Here is a 21,273-nt window from a genome sequence, read left to right on the forward strand (position 1 = left end):
TATCCATACTCAGCTGTCGTAGTGTTCTCTTTCTTAAAGACAATTCTTGCTGCAAGCGCACTGAAAATCGATCTTAAGCAATAGCCTTCGAGAGAATTCGTTTCTTTTCTTGGTTTTTAAACAGTCTATCTATCCAATCAACATTGCGCCAGCTATACTTGTACATCTATACTGCCAAACCACCACTGTTAAATTGCCTCGGTTCACTCCCAGCCTCGAAAGTCCCATTCCACAATCTCCTCACGCCCTGAACGGCACTATCATGGACACCAGCCCAAGAAGTATTATGCCCCTTCTCTTTCATGATCTCGATCACATCTTTGTTGAACGTTTTTTCAAAAGTCGTGTACGCAGGCATCAATTGATCGTGCAGTCTCGGCGCAGCCAGAGCTTCAGGAACCATCATCTCGTGATCCAGAACATGCCATACCGTTTGTGCGGTAGAAGTGATGATTCGAGAACCTCCCGCAGCCCCGACAGAGAGGTATAGAGTCCCGTTTGGATGCTCAACGATGATTGGACTGATGGATGAGAGGGGTCGTTTTCCAGGTGCGATGTAATTTATTGGTGAGGGAACGAATCCGAATGCGTTGGGCACGCCAGGAATAGAGAAGTCGTTCATTTCGTTGTTCATTATCACCCCTGCCCCCGATTAGCAGATTTCAATTGCGGAAATGGTACTCCACTTACCAGTCTCGGGAACAACAAGTTGTGAACCAAAAAGTAAATTCACAGTCGAAGTCGACGAGATAGAAAGTCCCGAAGCATCTGAAGTCACAATATGACTCGTCCCATGATTCTCAGGTAAGAAGTATTGCTTTGAGTTTGGGAGAGGTCGATAATCAGTAACGTTCTTCGTGCGGTCATCAAGAATCTTCTCTCTAGTCTTCGCAGCAGTCTTAGACTTCAACATCTCTGCCTCGAGACCGACCATGTAGCTGAAGAAGTCTGGGTCTCCCAATTCACTGCGTGCAGCGTACGCATATCTCATGGCCTCATCGAATCGATGAGTGTTGAGTGCCATCTCCTCTATGTCGTTGAGATCGGTGATGTTGTATCCTTCCATGATTTTGAGGATACTGAGGGCGACACCTCCACCACTCGGTACGCCGGTGGAGTGAAGGTTGTAGCCTTTGTATTTGATGCTAATAGGTTCACGAACTGAGACTGCGTAGTTCTTCAGATCTTCAAGTGTCATGGTACCATTCTGAGCTTGAATTGCAGCTATGGTGTAGTTTGCTGCAATAGTGAGCTTTGTTGAGGATGCTAGGGAGGAGGACCTACCAATTTCTCCTTCATAAAATGCCCCAGCACCATATTTAGCAATGGTTTCGAGTGTACTTCGCGGCTTCGTCAGGCTTGAAGGTAGAAGAAGTGTGCACATTGAATACTTACTTTGCATATCGCTTTCTCGTCAAAGTCTCGTCAAGTCCAAGGAGTGTTCCTCATCAGAGTCAATAATCATATCGAAACGAATCCAAGCTACACATACCATTCGGCGCAAAATCAACAGCCCATGACGGATCCTCAGTAAGAAATGGATTAGAACCATTATTGAAAGACATCGCAGCATTCATATACCAGACCAAATCTTCGGTGACTGGGAGACAATCAGCATTTTTCGTCAGCTTGAGATTTTACCTCTTACCTGGGAATCCATATCTCGCTACATGCACAGCAGGATTACATACTGCTCTCCATGGCAATACCTAGCCATTTAGCAACCCTTTCTAAAACAGAACTACCAAATACTCACTCCATATTTGTTGTGCAGATACTCCAATCCGCGAAGATCTGAAGGTACTCCACTCGCCAACCCACTCCAAACACTTCCAAGCACATTATCTTTGTACATATCTCTATGAGCCGCTGCGGGTGCTGTTTCTCGGTAATCTGATCGTGTCAGTATATCCCTGAGATGTCGTGCTTGGAACCCACCAATAGACTCGTATTTTCCATCAGGGCCACGGACAAGCATAAATCCACCTCCTCCAATCCCACTATGTTGCATACCTAACAAAGATTAATATGACTTCAAATTTTTTTAACTCCATACTGACCAACAACTCCAACACATAACGCTGTTCCAACCAACGCATCTGCAGCATTTCCCTGAGATCATGTGATCAGTATCTCTTGAATGTCGATAAGTCCGGAAATGTCTCACCCCTCGCTCCAGCAGCTCTATCCCGATCTCACTACATAGTCGGCTCTCACTTGATACCGCACCAAGACTATCCGTACCAGATGTCCATGGTGCACAAGTTCCTACACCACTAAGAAGGGTGACGACGAGCTGCCATTTCGATATCCTTCCGATAAGCCTCAAAGGGATCCCTAATTTCATTAGATAAGAGCGTAGGACACAAGAAGAGCTACAAACCCATATATATTGTCCTTCTCGATATCCCATACAACGTATAAAGTAGAAATATAAAAGACGAAGATCTCCGCTATGAGATCTTTGCGGTGGAGAGTGGGGGTCTGTCGTTGGTATCGCTACTCTTTGATGGTATGGTGTCTGGGTCTCGAGTAGAACAAGGTGGATCTTGGGAAGTGTTTCAGGCAAAGAAATCGAGTTCGAACTTGGGCTGTCCACCATAGAACCTTCAAACGGTTCATGGTCTTGTCACGGGGACTACAAGTACAGCTTATGGTTGTCGCGCTTGCCTGTTTGGTATTGGTGTGAGATCCAGAGTCCCGCTGATGGACGATTGGTGGCTGATGCTTAGTCATGATTTTTTTTGAGCTTCATGCTTCACTTGAGGAAACATATGTGAATATCGGTGCACGATACTCAAATCATTGGATACGATAATTCGAGTGTGTGAATACCTCTCCACAGTAGCTTGAGTGCAGAGATTCAACCTTGTGCCCACAGCCGTCATCATGCGAGGGTAGGCTGTGCTGCAGGTGTGAAATGGCGAAATGGAGCAGAGTCGTTTAGGTGGCACGAAGAATCGCAAGACATCAGTTCACACGCATCTCTGCCTTCGAGACACACTTGGATAAGCTTGCCATCTCACTTGCAGTTTCAGCAGGCACAAGATCTAAGAGAACGTCACCATTTGGACTCACACATGAACCCAAAACTTCGCCCGTCCTCATTGCATGGATCTATCCCAATTCGTCCAAAGACAAGTTCCAATCGACCTTGCCATGACCCCTCAATCTCACCTCCTCTTTCTCGCCCGGACTAGCTACCAGGTGTTCAGATAAATGTGTATTGTAGTCAACATGTTGCATCAGAGGGAATCGCATCATCTTCAAAAGGAAGCACAGTAGAAGGGAGACTAGACAGAAGAGAGGTAGCAGAAGAGTGGTAGAAATGATATATCTGCTCCAGAGTCATCCTCAGTAGAAAGTGGCGAGGTCGAGGCGAGACAAACTGAGCATTGTGTTCAAGTGTCACGAGTACCGTACAGCAATAGCCCAGTCAGAGGAGTGTCGGTGCACGTAACAGAACTCAAAGAGACATATGGTTTCTGATCTCACAGCTAGGAGATCTTCAGCAAGGTTCCCAAATTTAGGAGCCTAGGCCTAGGCTGACTGAAGCTAATGAGGCAGAAGACCTTGAGCTTAATGGAGATTAAAGTTTGGAACAGGAAGAGGTAGCGGAGGATGAGGCTGACTGCGTCAGCGAGGAAATTTCACGCGGTCCGAGGAAGCCGAACAACCCTGTAGTGCACATTCCTCCCACCTCAAATTCAACCTCACTTCATCACATCAAGAAGACATTATATTTTCAATTGCTTGATTCATTCGTATCGCTCTGATCCTTTCAAATTATCAACACTAGTCTCGCCCTATCTGTCGAAACAAACAGAAGCAGAGATGGCGCCTCCAACTCAATCGAAGAACAAGAAGCATGTCTTATTTTCCCATCCATGATCCCTCATCATCTGACCATGCTCAGATTTGCATTATCTCATTACCACCCTTCGAAGATGTCTTCCATGCATGATGTCGTATCGTAAACCGGGAATCAAAACGAGAGAGAAAAAGTAGTCAGACCCCGCAGGGCAAATATCAGCAAGAAACAGAAGCCAAGGGTATTCGCAATCCATCCACCCAGATCATTACATCCGCCGTCCATTATTTTTTCCATCCGTGTAGTATGCGATGAGGAAACGATTACTCGGTCGGAAATCTATGCGCAGGGATTGTTGATTCATTTACAGAATGAAGGCGGCAAGACCAGCAGCGGCAGCCATGCCTGCGAAAGCAGTTTGGCGAGCGCCACCAGCTGAGGACGAGGAGGTGGAGGAAGAACCAGCTGCGGCGGATGATGCCTTGGAAGCAGCCTAGAGACGATTAGACAGTTTTCAACAATGGACAAAGCTGTTACTTACAGATGAGGCAGCGCTTGCGGCACTAGAAGAAGCTGAAGCAGCAACGGATGACGCGTGGGAGGAGGCAGAAGAGCCAACTGATTCAGCGCTGGATGTGGCACTTCCGCCAGCACCGCCAAAGATGGTGGTCAAACCAAGAGTTGAGGTGAAGGTGGAGGAACCTGAGGTCTCAACGGAAACGATGGCAGAAGTGGTGATAGCAGAAGAACCTCCGGAAGCAGCTGTGCTAGAAGCAGTCGAAGCTGAACCTCCAGCACCAACACCAAAGATGGTGGTTGAGCCAAGAGTTGAGGTGAAGGTGGACGAACCAGAGGTCTCAACGGAAACGATGGCCGAGGTAGTGATGGCCGAGGAGGATCCACCAGCAGCCTATTGTGTGTCAGTCGATGTCTCCAAGCCCCAAACAGAGATATCTTACGCCTGCAGTTGAAGTAGTGGTAGCAGTTGCCGAGGTAATGGTGGTCAACGCAGTTGAGGTAGTGACACCAGCTTGAAGGTATCAGCTCTGATATGGATCTCAGACCGAGAAAAACTTACAGGCTCCAGTTCCGGTAGCGGTAGCACCAGATCCAGTAACAGCTTCAATGAAGTCAGCCTTGATTCAATTTTTCAACCGACTTCCAAACGTACTAGCACAGTATGCGTTTCCATAGGCGATGATGGCAGGAGCATCGGTTCCGCAAGCCTCGTTGGCGCAATCACGAATACCATATCCGAAGTCGACGTTCTTGCAGAGACAGCTGGCCTCGGGGGTACCAGGGCATCCAAGGGATGGAGCCAAGGCGAGCATGTTGTTGATACAAGTCATCTACCAGATCAAGTTAGCGGCCATCGATGTAAACAAACAGCTTCGCAGCGCCATTGAGCTTCAGCGAACGCGTTCCCAAGGGGAGAAACAGCGCGCAAGATGGATTGAACTCCTTTGGAGAAAGGCAGGATTGTTTGGGGGGGCTTACACCGCAGGAGGAAAGGGTGGTTTGGGCGAAAGCAGAGACGGCGAAAGCGCCAACGGAGAGCATGATTGTGGACTTCATCTTGACGAATTGAGGTCGGAGGGATGTTTGGAAGAGCTGTTGGGAGAGGTTGGGAATGGAGATGAAGAAGTTGGAGAGTTTGCGATGGGGAGAGGGAAAGGTGCGTTTGCTGGTGAAGGTGGTTTGGGGGATGGGGAAGGAAGGGAAGAAGCTTAAATTCAATCGGGGCAGCGCTTGCCTTTTTGACGAACACCCAGCCGAAAGGTCCAAGTGACGATGAGTTCAGAACTGCCCAAATTCACTACAAGTTGGCTGGGCCTAAGACAAAGTAAGACACTTGATTGGCACAATCTCAGCGATTCACCCTGTGCCACTGACAATTAAGATTCATTTTGCCATTAGTACCGCCAGTCTACGCTGTTTGAGGTCTAGCCAGTGCAAGATTTCAGGTCACGGCAATGCCGTCGCGGTCGCTGGGGGACAAGCGATGTTGGTTGCTCTGCAAAATTCAAGTTCACGCACGGCCGGCAAGCTGCCAGATGCAGGCTACGATACGAAGTATGGAAAGCTTGCTGGATGAGAGCTCAGACCTGCATGCCAAGGGCGGGTTTAGGCTCGATTTGGTCTAGAGACTTACTCTAATCGGGGCTTCATGCAGGGAAGGCCAGGGAAGTGGATGTCCAGCCACATCTCGGGAGCTGCAGTGAATACAGCACGCCCAGGATGATGCAGGACCAGCGTCGTGATCAGAGCCAGCAACGAGTCGGTCTGGAAGGGTTCGACTTCACCTTCTTTCAGCAGACTTCATTGTATTATTTTCTGTTATTCATGTTCGTCTTGGTTCCAGTCACTCAAGCACAGCGGCAATCAATTCTTTGTGTTTCTTTGTCCCATCCACTCCATCCCATCTCATCTCAATGAGATGAACCAAGACTTTGTTCTGGTTCCCTGCCATCGAATTGTCTCAAAACAAGGTACTCTAGCCAACCACTCACAATCTCATATGCACTCGATCCGCTGCATGGGTACGACTTAGTCTGACATCACCTTGGTAAGTATTTTCCCCTTCTTCATCCATGGAAATGATCCCAAGATACCCGATATCAGAATCGATAACCTCCCCTTAATTTCCCGGGAAGAATATCACACCCACCCACCTCAACGTGAAATCTCTCCTTTTATGCTCTGGATCTTTCGCAATATCCTCTACTTATTTTAAGAACAAAGTCATTTGCATTCATCACCGCAGGTAAAGGTCACTCTCCGCTGCGACCTTGCGTTGGCACGGCTGGACGTGGAGTGAAGTGGAGTGATATTTGCTGTTGCTCAAGCAGGTTCCAACGCACATGGCCAATGCTTCTGCGCACCGTGACGTCTCTTCTAACCAGGATCCTCAGATCTCGGGCCCAAGCGAACATGCGATGTCTCCAACCGCGATCCTCAATTCGCTGGATGCGTGCATGCTATACCTATCATGGCATTTTCCACCTGCAGGTTTTCCATCCTTCCCCAGCCAATCAAGGACAAATGCGTGCAGAGTTTCAAACGAAATCAGGAACTGGATGGTCAAGTTCCCCAGGTTACCACTACGATATCCCTGTCGCCTTCATGCGAGTGCCAGCAAGCAACGCGACCCTGAGAAGCTGAATGTTGCTTTTGCGACAGTGTGTTTGCCCAAGCTTCTCCTCGCCAGACAAATCAGAAAAAAGATCCGACGATTCAGGAACTCAGGAACCGACCTCTTATTTTGCTATCATCTTATTTAACTTCCTTTTCCCCTGCCTTTAAAACCAAACAAGAGGAAATCGAGCGCGCAAAAAGACCAACCTCCCGTGATCCGAGCCCTCAAATTAAAGTGCTGATCTTTCTTGATCTTGGCTCGACCGTCTCATTTCATGCGTCGCACTGGCGGCTGCCATCACAACCACTCAAGCAAAAGGCAGGGAAACAGGTGTGGCTGATGAGCATCCCGACCTCAGATCTAGAACATGGCTATCGCTCTCTTCAGCGGGACAAGGTTTGCAAGCTGCACGAGCCACATCATCTGTGGCGATGCCCCTCACTTCTCCTCAACTTTAATTGATTGTTCTCATTCGCGCGAGTTGAGTCCTGAACATGAGGCAATTTGAACGCGAATTCGGGATCTCGGTTGCTTGTTCAGATGACATGATGAGAGTTATGACGATGTACGGTCCCGAGACAAATATCGAGTGGTTCCGTGGCACCTGGATTGGGTCTGTGAAGTGTGAAAGCGATGTGGGGAGCCGAGAGCTAGAGCTGTGCTGCGTTGGCAACCATTCTTGTCACGTCACATGTTGGGTTAGAGCTTTCTTGCTGTGCCTTTGAACAGTGCTTGGCGGAGATGACGACAATGAGGCAATTGAACCCGTTCTGCTTATCGAGTTAACTGGATTCCTTCAGCCATCCCGCCTCGGATTTTCACAATGAATGAAACAGTTCATTTCACCGCTTCCCTTCAAGCCACGATCCACAAAAACCGCCTCAAAACTCTACATCGCCAGCACCGTAGTCGGCATCGAAACACGCAAGCTTCACGTACAGATCGCTGTCCAAAAACAGGAATGGTAGTTAGCTTGACTAGGCTAAAAAGTCCCTGCTTCCACGTTCGATCTGACAGTCCCGGGCTACAGTAGGTTATCGGACTATGTTTATGTAAAGATCTGCTTCCCCTCTCGGCATGTCCATCATACCCACCTTCCATTATTCTGGAACTGAATCAATTCTGCTTCGAAAAGAGAAACTCCCGTGTATCATCTTGCCAGCAAACAAAAGAGGCGAAAGTCTCACCCATTCTCCAACCTCCTCTCTCTCGATGTCTCACAGTTGAACTCACCTCGCCTCCTCAAGGACCGAGAGCCGCAGAAAAGTGATGCAGCCACTGTCACAATGTACCGAGCCGGTCTTAAGCTGACCGCTTAGCTTGTGCCGGCAGAGAGAAAGAGAGACTGACAGCAGACCGAGTGGCAGCTTGGGATTGATAGTTTGAGCCCCACTGACGAACGTGTCCGTGCGATGTGAAGATCTTGTTTTGTAGATCTTCTGGAATTTGGGGTCGGTCTGAATGTGATGTTTTTACGAGTCGTGACAGCTCTTACCTTTAGAAACTGAAAGCGTGCTTCGGATTCTCAATGAGAAGCCGAGGAATAGACTTCCTGAAGTTTGAGCGTGGCGATTCCGTGAGCGCAGGGGAGATAATTTAGTTACGATTCCTGCCTTCATTTCTTTTCTGCGACATGAGTATTGCACTCTCTTTCAGTTATAGAGACCATTTCGTTTCATCGCTGGTAATCGCAGAAATTGAGTTACAAGTAATGACTGTCAAACTGCATTATGGTAGTATTCGAACTCTCTTTTGGAGGAGAGCTCTACCAGCGACCTATGAACTCGTCAGCTTGGCAAAGTGTACTCTTACGTGAGTCTGCGACGAGTTCCAAGCTACCAAGCTTCAAACATGGGAGGTTATTTATTAGATCAAACTTCCAGAGAGATTGGGTCTGAGCTATGAAATCCAAGCACGATTTCATACTCGCATCTCAATCAAGATAGCTTGTTAATTGAGGATAAGCTTCAAGGACCACAGGAGGTTCGAGTAGAACCCTAAATTGAATGATCAGACATCTTCTCGGACTGTCTAGAGAGAAAAACAAAGTCTTAAATCTTATACTATAACAGGACACTCTTCCTTTTTATGTCTTTCACCGAAATATCTGAGGAAGTCACGATACTGCTTATGCGGGGTAGCTGGAAACAACCCCGCACCTGCATTTTGAGCGCACCCCACTGCTGATGAGAAATCCAATTCACACCACCCTTGGGTGTCAAGAACCACGACCCAACTCTTCTTTCAGCTCAGCTAGAATCAATTGAAAACGACGAAAGCCAATTCAAATTCACCGCAGAAATGGCACAAACCCTCCGCCTCGCAGCCTCTCAATCCCACACCCTCTCCACCACCTCCGCGACCCTCCACGCCCTCGAAAAGACAACCAAACACGCATCCTCCCAATCAATCGACCTGATCCTCTTCCCAGAAGCCTATCTAGGCGGCTACCCGCGAACAGCAACCTTCGGCGCCGCAGTCGGGGCCCGACGCCCTGAAGGACGAGAACAATTCCTACATTATTTCAAAGATGCTGTAGATTTAGGAGATACACCGGAAGGCGCGGGGAAGAAATGGATCGATGGCACATTGGAAGGAGGGAGGAAGAGGGGTGATGGGACGAGAGAGGAGCTGGAGAGGATTGCGAGAGAGACTGGAGTTTTCGTCGTTACGGGACTGGTGGAGAGATGTGGTGGGACGTTGTATTGTGCTGTTGTTTATGTTTGTCCGCGGCTTGGAGTGCTGGGGAAGAGGAGGAAAGTTATGCCTGTAAGCTTGGACGTCAATTGGCATAGAAATCTGCTAACTGGAGATTGGTAGACTGGCAGCGAACGTCTGATCTGGGGCCAGGGCCAACCCTCCTCCCTTCGAGCGATCACAACTACGATTAAAGGCGTCAAGCTCACACTCGCATCTGCGATATGCTGGGAGAATTACATGCCACTCCTACGCCAATCTTTGTACAGCCAAAACGTCAACTTGTACCTCGCTCCAACGGCAGATGCAAGGGATACTTGGTTGCCGCTGATGAGGACAATTGCATGCGAGGGAAGGTGTGTGGTGTTGAGTGCGAATCAATGCATGACCAAGTCCAATCTGCCTGCGTGGATAACTGGAGAGAAGCACGATGATGAACCAATCACGAATGGACATTCTTCAGCACCGGCAAGATTGAGGAGGAAATCAACGATCACTGATGAAGGACATGAGATCGTGCTTCCCGAGAGACATGATGGTAGCTCTACCGCGATAACAGAGAAGCCGCATGAAGATGATTATGTATCAAGAGGTGGATCTTGTATTATTTCTCCTCTGGGCGATGTTCTTGCAGGACCACTGTGGGATGATGAGAATGGATTGTTGACTACGGAGGTCGATTTTGATGATTGCCTACGTGGAAGATTGGATCTGGATGTTGGTGGAAGCTACTCAAGGTGAGTTCATGGCCATCATGCTAGAGAAGCTGCTAACTTTGTAGAAATGACTCCTTCAAGTTGACCGTCGAGGGCCTTGATCTGAGCCCTCCACCATAGTCGCATCAACAGGGCCAATATTTGACAGTAGCCAAAAACTCACATCCCTTTGGCAATTCACCAAATGACTACTTTATCCCCTTACTCTTCAGTCCCTCAAGGTTAACCATTACCCTTTGTGATCAATCCAGGATCCCGTGTTGGTACATCGAACAACCTCTTTCTCATCTCCATTCATAGCTTTGTCTTTTTCACTTTCACTTTCACTTTCACTCTCAACACTACCACCTTCAATTTCCACGCTATCATCAACCACACTTCTCGTCAACTTCGCCTCCGCACATACTTTATCGGTCACCTCTCCATGATCTTCCTCGCCTTCCTCTTGTCACAAACCCACGTCCTCCCTCTCATCCCATCTTTCATCATCCGCTACCTAGGCAGTGAAACGCGACAAAATAGCATTAATAGCAAACGAATTACTCGACCAAATACCTACGAACCCAATCCCATACTCATCATCCAAGTACCAAAGCATCTCTTCTGCAACCCTTTATTTTCGATACTCTTTATGAACGCGTAGTTGCGTATCCATACACGGGCTCAGAGCGGTGATAAGGCCTATACTAAGTTACGAATACATTCCCAAATAGCACGCCTGTATCTCTGTTTTTTTGGTGGAGACGAAGAAGTGCTCCTTGCACGGAGGATGGAAACAATTCTGTTATGATATACTTGGAACTTATGAAGAGATGCCGAGAATTTCGCTGCTATGGAAGGACATTGGCAATTCGTTGCAGGGACATATATGCGGAGCAGCCTCTCGAAAATTAGAGGACTTTCCAGAATTTGGCAACGCAATATTCTCACGAAAATAACCTCGATGGCACGGCGCGAGGATAACTATTGAATCATAAGAATATGAATCTGAAAATAACGTTCGATGTCCGACACGGCCAATTGGCTATTCCTGACATTCGACTCGCAGAACATGTGTCTTGAGAAGGGACATCGGACTTCAGCCGAGTTTCTGGAAGAGGAACCAGTCTTCTCGACAATCAGCTTGGACTCCTGTTAATCATCTCATACCATGGAAGAACCTCTTCTCAGACTCTCTCAACAAGCTGAGACCTCATGTCGTTGGAAGGTGGTTCTCGATCACGTGTACCCTCTTCCGAAGCAGACCCTTTTCACACCCAAACCGCCCTCGTCTCCATCACAAGCTTCACATCACTCCCGAGCGCGTTTGAAATTTAGCAGTGCCGTACCCGAAACCCCTACCTTCCCATGGCCCTGCTCAGCTGAAAGTTGCAGCTGTCATTTTGCGTTTGCCGACAAGACCCCTCAAACGCTATTAATTCCGCGAAATAGCATTGGCAACCCATTGCGCGTCATGCTGGCTACCGATAGTTCTGCGGCTAGAGATAGTCGCTAGTCTAGCTGATCAGCATCCTCGATTCGAGCCATGTCAGAAGCTTGGCTGGGGATCAAGGCACATGCGCCTGACGTCAAGAGACAGAATTGCTGCAAGTGTAGCAATTTTTTGATTGAGAGAACTGTTGCAGCTGAAGAGAATGGTCGAGACTTCACATGCGCCTCTTCTCACGAGCGTTGGGGCAATGCATGAAATCTCTTGAAACGTGCCAGCCACGACCTTTTCTTCATTTGCTGCTGATGAGCCGATTTGTCAAAGACTAGCGATTCGACGGCATTTGCTAATCTGAGGTCCAAGTCTCCATAAATCTGGCCAATAGTGGCTGCAATTACCCTGAGACGATCTATAGCTCCTCTATTTGACTTTTGGACGGCAAGCCACAGACTAAACGTCGCACGGCGGGGATGACGATACCGAGACCTGGCGATCATCATCTTCGACCGGTTTTTTTCGTTTGCGGTGGAAATTGCTGTCCAGCTAGCTTCACATCTTGTGAAAGGCACTTTTTTCCCTGTTGATATACATACTCGAGACCTGCCCATTGGCATCAGGAAGCGACTTGATTTATATTCCAGGAAATTTAGACGCGTGTTGGATCGCGTCTGTGTCGCATAGTCAACATGGTATGAGAGCCTCATCGACCTGTGCAAGTCAATCAATCACTGACCTCGAGATTTAGTCGTCCGGTGCAGGAAGCTCCACGAGTTCCACCAAGAATTCATCATCGGTCTCTGCTTTCTTGTCGACCTTGATCCCAGTCGGTGTGGAAGCGATCGCATTTATTATTCTCTTCTTGATCTTCAGAACAAAGCTCAAGCGAGTATATCGACCTCGAACATACCTTCAAACACTTTACGATGGGTAAGCCAATAGATCGCGTGGCCGAAGCAGAGCTGATGGACACAGTGAGAAGACAGAAGATCCTCCTCAGGGAAAGCTCAATTGGCTCAAACCATGGAGGAGTCTTCCCGACGAATATGTCCTGAATCATCAATCGCTCGATGGATACCTGTATCTTCGGTTCCTCAAGATGCTCACATTCATCTGTTTCTGTGGCACTGTCCTCACTTGGATCGTTCTATTTCCAGTCAATGCGACAGCTGGTGGAGGCGAGCAGCAATTTGACCTCTTGTCCTTCGCCAACATTCCCAAGAGCGGGAAAAACAGATACTATGCACACGTTTTTGTTGGGTGGATCTTTTTCAGTGAGTGCTGGAATATTGCCTGGCGTATCGTTGCTAAATCCTCCAGGTTTCGTGATGTACATCATCACTCGCGAGACGATCTACTTCATCAATCTTCGCCATGCTTATCTGCTTTCACCTTTCAACGCCGCCAAAATCTCTTCTCGTACCGTTCTCTTCACTGATGTGCCTGTCGAATATCTCAATCAAGAGAAGTTACATACACTTTTCGGCAATACAATCGCAAGAACATGGCTTGCAACCGATTGCAAGGACCTTAAGGACAAAGTCGAGGAACGCGACAAGGATGCTTACAAGCTTGAAGGTGCTGAGATCAAACTCATTACAGCTGCAAACAAGCGACGCATGAAGAGAGAGAAACAGGCTGCTAAGGGGAAAGCAAAGCCAACTGCAGACAATGGTGATGCTGAGGTAGCGATCGCTGGGTCGCAATTCATGAAGCCCAAAGACCGTCCAACACACAGACTGGGCAAGATTCCATTAATTGGGAAGAAGGTTGATACAATCGATTGGTCCCGATCGGAGCTGAAGAGATTAATTCCTGAGGTTGAGAAGGATCAAATGGCACATCAGAAATACTCGGGAAAGCTTCTGCCAGCGGTTTTTGTCGAGTTCATAAATCAGCAATCTGCGCAAGCTGCGTTCAGACGAATGAGTCCCAAGAAGTCGCCCAAGATGAATCCTCGTGCGATTGACACCGCGCCAAGCGAGATCATCTGGGGCAATTTGAAGATCAAGAAGACGGAGAGATTGGCGAGAAAGTTTGCGACGAATACTTTCCTTACATTGATGATTATCTTCTGGGCTATTCCTGTCGCTGTTGTTGGAGCTATCAGTAACATCAACTACCTCACAGACAGTAAGTTTTCGTACAGCTTAAGTCGATTGATGCTAACCCCCTATCCAGAGGTGCCTTTCCTGAGTTTCATTAACGACATCCCAAGTGTTATTCTTGGTGTTGTTACCGGTCTGCTGCCATCCATCATGCTTTCTGTCCTGATGTCCTTGGTTCCAGTCGTTTGTCGATGTGAGTCTTCTCTTCGTGTCCCATATCCACAGTGCTGATTATGTCTAGGGATGTCCAAACTCAGCGGTGAAGTCACGCTTCCTCGAGTCGAGCTTCGATGTCAATCATGGTACATGGCATTTCAAGTCATCCAAGTATTCCTCATCACCACTTTCGCATCTGGCGCCTCATCAGTTGTCACCCAAATCATCAATAATCCCAGCTCAGCAACCACTTTACTCGCTCAGAATCTACCAAAAGCCTCGAACTTCTACATCTCTTATATCATCGTTCAAGGGTTGGGCATTGCTGCTGGAAATCTGCTGAACATTGGTTCACTCGTCATGTTGACAGTGGTTGGCAAATTCCTTGACAAGTCACCTCGCAAGATGTTTAAACGCTTCGTTACTCTTGCTGGTCTGGGTTGGGGATCTCTGTACCCTCAATTTGGAAACTTGGGCATTATCGGTACGTTTCGTCCTTCTATCTCTTCTTCAGCATACTGACCTGGTTCTCCAGCAATTACTTACTCCATTATCGCTCCTCTCGTCTTGGGCTTCGCGACTGTTGGATTCGGAATCGTTTACCTCGCGGTCCGATACAATACCTTCTTCGTCCTAACAAACAACATCGACACCAAAGGCGCTGCCTACGCTCGTGCCCTCCAGCAACTCATGACTGGTGTCTATCTCTCAGAAATATGTCTCATCGGTCTATTCGCCATCAACACCGCTCCCGGTCCCATCGTCCTCATGGCCGTCTTCCTTGGAGCAACCATCATCTACCACGCACTCATGAGACATGCCCTGAAGCCACTCCAACTTTACGTCCCCGATAATCTGGACGGAGATAGCGTCGACATGTTCTCCCACGCCGACGCAAAATCCTACGATGCAGCCAAAGCCGGCGTCCCACCCTCCCAAGCAGAACCCATGGCCCCCAAGAAATTCTCTGCAAAGAAAGCAGGATTCCTCGCCCGGATGTTCGATCCTAAGAAATTCAAGTCTCATCAGACAGTTCGTTCCCTGGTTCCGGACTGGCCTGCTCCGCAGTATTTGGAGGAGGAGCAGGAGACTGCTTACTTTAATCCTGCGGTTACGAGTCCGGTTCCTAAACTCTGGATTGCGAGGGATCAGATGGGGATTAGTAGGAAGGAGGTCCAGGATTCGAGTGAGGTTGTTCCTATCAGTGATGAGTTTGCTAGTTATAATGAGAAGGGGAAGATTGTTTGGGATAGTGAGGGGGTTACGTTGCAGCATATGCCGATTTATCAGAAGAGGATTGATTATTAGATCTGCGTGATTGAGGAGGAGGGAAAAGTCTGGTTGATAGGTATTGAATGGTGGATCGGATATTATTTGTTATAGGATGTTAGGGGCGTTGCAGTGATTGGGCTATTGGACGATACCAAAATCTTTCTGTATCAGTAGGAATATACGTAATATTAGTCTGTTCACTCAAGTTGTAAACCGGATTGAGGTGAAGATGAGCCGTATTCCTCCGCGTTCAAAACATTGTCCCGGACCTTATACATCCGCCCAACTTCCAGACTCTGACCTCTGACCACATCCCGAATCTCGACCCCTCATCCCTCCAAATCTGAGCGCCGACTGTCGTTACACAACACCCTCACTCGCCATGTCTCAAGCCCAAAAATCCCTCAAAGTATACGACAAGCAACAAACCAGACGGCTCACCAACGCCTTCCATCCTTGCACCCCACTCCTGTCCTGTACCGGGACCATCATGGAAGCCACGTTCTCAGCCTCCGCTTCCATCCGAGATCGAGACGAAAATCCGTTTCCCACCCCACCCAATCCACCTCGGTGCCGCGAATCCCTGCTTCCCCAAGGTTTCGGCGGATTGATATTGCGGGTTTGTGGTGTGACTTCCTGGGATCTTGGATGGGCGAGTGAGAGAAAGTGGTGTGATTCTGATCGATGTGGCTTAGGAGATGATGGGATTTTTGACGATTAGAGTTTTTGGTGCAGCGACTTCGCTGGGACCAGGGCTGGAAGGAGGAGCGGATGGGGTAATGATTAACTAGAGGAAATGTATATCTGTTCTTGCGAAGGCGCCGAAAGTCCTAGTTTTTTGTTTTCTTGGTATTTTTCGTTCGATTGCCAAGATGACGTTTGATTTCTTATCCCTGGTTAAGAAGCAGTATCGTACTGTTCCACTGGAAGGGGATTTCATCCAGCCATCTAAAATCGAGGGAAAGGAGCAGATTTTGTGGGTTGGGTGCAGTGATAGTTCGGTGGAGGAAACAGATGTGTTGGATGTGCCGAGGGAAGAAATTTTCGTGCATAGGAATCTTGGCAATATCATCAGTAATGGGGATCTGAGCAGTGAGAGCGCCATTGAGTGGTGTTTGGATTTGCTTAAGGTGTGGTAGTTACCTATTCTTCTGATCTATGTAGTTAAAGCAGCAGCTGATGTGATACAGGTCAAACATATAATAGTCTGTGGACATTATGATTGTGCTCTGATAGACAAGGGAGATGGAAGTGCATTGGGAGGTTGGCATAAGTATTCTGCCGCTTGTTACAGTATCTGCCTGCATAAACTAATAAGTCGAAAAGGAATGTAACAAGACTACATGAGCTCAACGAGAGTCATCTCTCGAAATCCGATTCGTCACTTAATTACGAATGTCGACATCGAAAACTGGAGGAGGTATATGTTCTGGCTGAAGTAGATTGGTTGAAGAGACAGCCGAGTGTGAGAAGGGCCATGGAAGAGGAAGGATTGAAGCTACACGCCTTTGTTTATGACAAGGAGAGGAATGTTGGCTACAGATTGGTGGAGGAACAGTAGAGGGAGGGATAAACTGTAAGAATACGTCTGAGCTAGAAAAACAGCAGTCGAGAGTTGCCTGTTTAGACACCCAGAAAAAGAGATGTGTTACTTCAGTAGCAGATTATCTCTTCAGATCATGTTGCAGCTGTGATCTCTGAAGAACACACTATCAAGGAAGCTGTTAAGCTCAAGAACCCTTCGCGTATTGGAAAGGGGCTCAGTGAGGCACTCGCCAAAGCCCTGTGCTGACAGCATGAAGCCAACAACCAGCGAATTCACGGGTCTTGAACCTTGAGCCGAGCGAAATGAAAGCAACATTGAGAGCATCTTCGGATATAATTTGGCCAGCTCGACCAGAGAAGATGACCAAACATCCTCACACGTCCTCAACATGCGATGGTTTGACTGTGACAAACATGCCACACGCTAATGCACACTGACCTCAGCCTCGGCCTGGAGCATGTCACCTTCAACATGTCTGCCCACGCAAGCCAGAAGCCTCCATGAAAGACGTGGACATCAAGTCCGAGAGCTCAATTCATTTGCACTATCATCGCACAGCAGACCAGCTTGACGGAACCTTGAGATGCTGTACGGGCTTTTGGATAAACCTCTGGGTCGTGGACTGCGCTACGACCCAGATACTGAGATCCCGGATCTCAATGGCAAGATAATAGTTGTCACTGGAGGTATGTCGAACATGCTGTCTGCGAACATCAAGCTCACCATCCTACAGGCAATGCTGGCCTCGGAAAGGAAACCATCCTTCGTCTCTCCAAGCACAATCCAAAACGAATATACCTTCTCGTACGAAACCAAAACAAATCCGAGGCTGCGATCAAGGATATACAGTCAATCGTCCCCAACGCGCCGATATCTTTCATACAATGCGACCTCACGGATCTGAAGAGCGTGGAATCTGCTGTGAGGGATTTCACAAGCAAGGAGCAGAGATTAGACATGCTCTATCTCAACGCTGGAATTATGGCTACACCTGCAGGACTCACGAAAGATGGCTACGAGATTCAATTTGGCACAAATCACGTTGGACATGCTCTTCTGACAAAGCTGCTACTTCCTACGCTCTCGAGAACCGCTGAAGAGCCAGGGTCGGACGTCAGAGTTATCTGCTTGAGCTCAATTGGACATGCAGCTGCCCTGTTCACCGGAATATGCTTTGACAAGTTGAAGACGGAGATGTCGTGGACACCAACAATGGTCCGATATGCACAGTCGAAGCTTGCCAACATACTATTTGCCAGGGAGCTCGCGAGACGGTATCCCAAGATCTTGTGTGTGTCCGTTCATCCTGGAGCTGTGAATACAGAGTTGTATCGAAGTATGCTCAGTGGATGGATGAGCTCGTTCAATTTCTCGAAGCAGCTACTTGAGACTATTGAGTCGGGCGCAAAGAATCAGCTTTGGGCAGGCACAGCGAACAGAGAGGACATCACAAATGGCGAATACTATACTCCTGTGGCCATGAGTGGTGGTGGAAGCTGGAAGAGCCAGGATATGGCCCTTGCTAGCAAGCTGTGGGAATGGACAGAGAAAGAGCTTGAGGGGTACGCAGCTCCAACGGCTCTCCCGTAGTGAGCAACGGAGATTGGACTGATTTGGGCTATGTACAAGCATCTCCGTTCTCGTTATTTCAACCCGTACTGAGCTGTTTGATTGAGAAGATGTGGTGGCCTGCATGTCGAGTAGTATCTCGGGTAATGAGCTGTATCATGCCAACTGCATATTTTGGCGCGGCAAAACATTCGGCAGGGTCGTCAAAGACAATGGGACAGACCAAAAACAGCTCAAATCCGCCATTGGTTTACTTGTTGTTATCGACTTCGCCCATTATTCAAGACCTCAACGGTTGCCAGTGCAAGCTGTTATTGCATCCATTCCGATTCCACCCTAAACGCTCCTTGAGAGCTATATTGTCTCTCAGTCTTTCTGGCATTCATTACTCCTTCAGTACGAATCAATGGTTCTAGACTCCCGACTCTCTGTAAGTCTCAATTTCGTACGACGAATGCAGAGCCAGCCGAGAAACCTCAAGCCAGTCTCAAGCACTGGGTCACAGCAGCCACACTGCTAATTGTTAGGAAATTACTTTCCCTTGCTTTTATTGTTCCACAAAGCCTCCGGCGGCCCTTCCCGAACGATTCAAGGTAGTTCCATCTCAGTTGTATCACTTGCAAGTCGTCTTCCTGGAGATTATCGAGGCTAAATCAAACTTTCCTTGCATTATGAGAACTGCAAGTGATTCTCAGTGGAACAGAGAGACGACCAGGTGCAGCTATAGGTCTCTGTATCGAAGGCTTATATGATGTAGGTCTACTCCCTTCTCAAGTCTGTATCCTCTTTGTAGCATCATCCACTCCTTTCCTCGATAGCAACACGCTATCCCAATATCTTTTATTGTTGTTGAGCACCAGCTCGTTCCTCGCTCCTGTTCTCGCAGCTGTTGATAGCAATGGTGTTCCATATCCCAACGATACTTCCGTCCTGAAGCACCAAGCTGATCAAGCACGATTGATCGCCTATGAAAAGAAGGAGAGGAATGGTACGTTCTTTGTATCAGTCTTCTATGTCCTGTCTAACATCAGCAGACTACGTCTTCAGACAATCCCTTTCAAAGACAGCCATCCTCGCAGATAAAATCGTCACCGAAATCAGAGCAATGGAGCGTCTGGGAACACGCCGCCGGTTACGGCAACTACACTAGTGAGAGCATCATGGGCGAAAACTTCGCCATCGCCAGACCACTAATCGGCACCACCGACCTCTTCAAAGTCGTCAAAGCAATGCCTAAAGATTCCCTCCTCCACGCCCATCTCACTGCCATGTTACCACTTGGAATCGTCTTCCCCACTATCCTCAACATCCCTGGAACGGTCATGTCTGCCGCCACAGACCTTTCCAACGACGGAAACAGAAACTTGACATAGATCAACCTTGCCCATACAAATGCCACCATCACTTCTGTAGCAGGCAGCATATGGACCACGTGATACGTCCCGAATACCCCTGTCTTCGTCGCAGCAGCAGCAGACGCTTTCTCTGGAGGTCGAACTGCCTTTCTCGCCTACTTGTAAACCAAGCTCACCCTCGGCGTCGAAGACGCAGACGAAGAAGAACTAGGCGTTGACGCAATCTGGCGTTAATTCCAAGGAATATTCGGCACCGTCGGCTCAGCATACACACACGAACCCGTCGTGCGCCAATTCCTCCATGACCTCTTCGGTCTCCTGGCAGCAGACAACATCCAATGGGTCGAGATCCGAAACAGAGGAAACAACGGCATCGTGCAGACAGGAGACATTTCCTTAGACCCAGACTCGGATTACTGGTACGAGCTCTTTGTCGAAGAGCTAGCTAAATCCAAAGCCAGCCCAGCAGGCAAGAACTTCTGTGGCGCTCGCATCATCTGGACTGTATCCGGCGGCAAAGCAAGAGCGGGTATAATCTCCGATATGCAGAATGCCCTGGTAAAGAAGGCGAAATACTCCGAGCTCCTCTCAGGCTACGATCTCGTCTCACAAGAAGATCTCGGACGGTCCCTCTCTGACCTTGCCCCCGAACTAATCTGGTTCCAGCGCCAGACCGCCAAACAGGGGCCTCACGATCCCATACTTCTTCCCACGCGCGCGAGACGCTCGGAGACGGCAACTCAACGGACGACAACCTGTTCCACGCCGAGATGTTCGGCACGCGGCGCATCGGCCACGGTTTCGCGCTGTCCAAGCACCCGTACTGTACCTGATGGACGTGTACTATACAAGCAAAAAGGACATTGCGGTTGAGGTGTGTCTGATCTCGAACGAGGCGCTGTGAACGGCGGCGTGCTGCAGCAGGCGATGATAGCGCATGGGGTGGCGACGACGCTTTCGAATGACGATCCGGCGATCGAGGGGCAGAATGATGCGCGGTTGAGTTATGATTATTTTGAGGCTGTTCAGGCGTTTGATAATGTTGGTTTCGCGGGGTTGGTGAGTGTTGACTTGACTTGTGTCCTGAGAAACTTGACTAATGTCCTAAAAGGGCCGTAGGGCGCAGAACTCGGCGAGGTATTCGAATTTCCTCGATCAAGACGATAATGAGTAGTTGTTTGATATTGTGGCTGGTGAGAATGGGTCTGGTGTTAAGGCTGGTCATATGCAGGAGTGGAAAAGGGAGTGGGAAGACTTTTGTCGGTGGGTTGTTAATGAGTTTGGCGCGAAGTATAATGCCACTTCTTAGGATACGAACTGCGAAGACAACGTAAGTTTTACGAATGAGCTGTGCTGGATTTAATGTACAATATTCTAAAAATCTCAGGCCCTGGCTTCATTCTCACTTTGTTTCTCTTGGGATCACCCCCTGCTCCAAGTTATCACATTCAATCAATTCAACAAAACACAATTGAGAAGTA

General features: G+C 48.3%; 7 protein-coding genes across 7 annotated transcripts; 5 read left to right on the forward strand and 2 right to left on the reverse strand.

Moving 5' to 3' along the window:
* Nucleotides 1-166: 166 nt before the first annotated feature.
* LY89DRAFT_743738 (gamma-glutamyltranspeptidase) lies at nt 167-2,347 on the reverse strand (the record flags this gene model as incomplete). Its single annotated transcript, XM_018220974.1, has 10 exons — nt 167-642; nt 691-1,239; nt 1,285-1,340; nt 1,396-1,444; nt 1,493-1,600; nt 1,649-1,709; nt 1,757-1,893; nt 1,939-2,013; nt 2,061-2,112; nt 2,168-2,347. 10 exons carry the CDS (start codon nt 2,345-2,347, stop codon nt 167-169), a joined length of 1,743 nt encoding a protein of 580 aa, XP_018060951.1.
* A 1,828-nt stretch (nt 2,348-4,175) lies between these two features.
* Nucleotides 4,176-5,386, reverse strand: LY89DRAFT_743739 (uncharacterized protein; the record flags this gene model as incomplete). The annotated part of the gene is made up of 6 exons (XM_018220975.1): nt 4,176-4,304; nt 4,353-4,721; nt 4,771-4,841; nt 4,890-4,931; nt 4,983-5,160; nt 5,309-5,386. The coding sequence occupies 6 exons, from the start codon at nt 5,384-5,386 to the stop codon at nt 4,176-4,178; spliced, it is 867 nt and encodes a 288-aa protein (XP_018060952.1).
* A 3,862-nt stretch (nt 5,387-9,248) lies between these two features.
* On the forward strand, nt 9,249-10,480 carry LY89DRAFT_678681 (carbon-nitrogen hydrolase; the record flags this gene model as incomplete). The annotated part of the gene is made up of 3 exons (XM_018213763.1): nt 9,249-9,716; nt 9,768-10,381; nt 10,426-10,480. The coding sequence occupies 3 exons, from the start codon at nt 9,249-9,251 to the stop codon at nt 10,478-10,480; spliced, it is 1,137 nt and encodes a 378-aa protein (XP_018060953.1).
* Nucleotides 10,481-12,260: 1,780 nt separating this feature from the next.
* On the forward strand, nt 12,261-15,518 carry LY89DRAFT_790451 (DUF221-domain-containing protein). Its single transcript, XM_018223370.1, has 7 exons — nt 12,261-12,478; nt 12,535-12,716; nt 12,762-13,060; nt 13,107-13,919; nt 13,968-14,087; nt 14,136-14,534; nt 14,586-15,518. Exons 1-7 carry the CDS (start codon nt 12,476-12,478, stop codon nt 15,356-15,358), a joined length of 2,589 nt encoding a protein of 862 aa, XP_018060954.1. The 5' UTR covers nt 12,261-12,475; the 3' UTR covers nt 15,359-15,518.
* A 676-nt stretch (nt 15,519-16,194) lies between these two features.
* On the forward strand, nt 16,195-16,883 carry LY89DRAFT_603104 (carbonic anhydrase; the record flags this gene model as incomplete). Its single annotated transcript, XM_018210286.1, has 3 exons — nt 16,195-16,452; nt 16,513-16,595; nt 16,661-16,883. 3 exons carry the CDS (start codon nt 16,195-16,197, stop codon nt 16,881-16,883), a joined length of 564 nt encoding a protein of 187 aa, XP_018060955.1.
* Nucleotides 16,884-17,451: 568 nt separating this feature from the next.
* Nucleotides 17,452-18,458, forward strand: LY89DRAFT_603077 (NAD(P)-binding protein; the record flags this gene model as incomplete). The annotated part of the gene is made up of 2 exons (XM_018210283.1): nt 17,452-17,554; nt 17,602-18,458. 2 exons carry the CDS (start codon nt 17,452-17,454, stop codon nt 18,456-18,458), a joined length of 960 nt encoding a protein of 319 aa, XP_018060956.1.
* Nucleotides 18,459-20,719: 2,261 nt separating this feature from the next.
* On the forward strand, nt 20,720-20,966 carry LY89DRAFT_743744 (uncharacterized protein; the record flags this gene model as incomplete). The annotated part of the gene is made up of 2 exons (XM_018220976.1): nt 20,720-20,851; nt 20,904-20,966. The coding sequence occupies 2 exons, from the start codon at nt 20,720-20,722 to the stop codon at nt 20,964-20,966; spliced, it is 195 nt and encodes a 64-aa protein (XP_018060957.1).
* Between the last annotated feature and the right edge of the window lie 307 nt (nt 20,967-21,273).

The sequence above is a fragment of the Mollisia scopiformis genome (genome assembly GCF_001500285.1).
Source record: "Mollisia scopiformis unplaced genomic scaffold LY89scaffold_42, whole genome shotgun sequence".
Classification (NCBI taxonomy): domain Eukaryota; kingdom Fungi; phylum Ascomycota; class Leotiomycetes; order Helotiales; family Mollisiaceae; genus Mollisia; species Mollisia scopiformis.

Coding starts and splice junctions, on each gene's coding strand:
- LY89DRAFT_790451 (XM_018223370.1), top strand. Junction 12,717..12,761: donor CTTCAAACACTTTACGATGG/GTAAGCCAATAG, acceptor TGATGGACACAG/TGAGAAGACAGAAGATCCTC. Junction 14,088..14,135: donor GGTTCCAGTCGTTTGTCGAT/GTGAGTCTTCTC, acceptor GATTATGTCTAG/GGATGTCCAAACTCAGCGGT.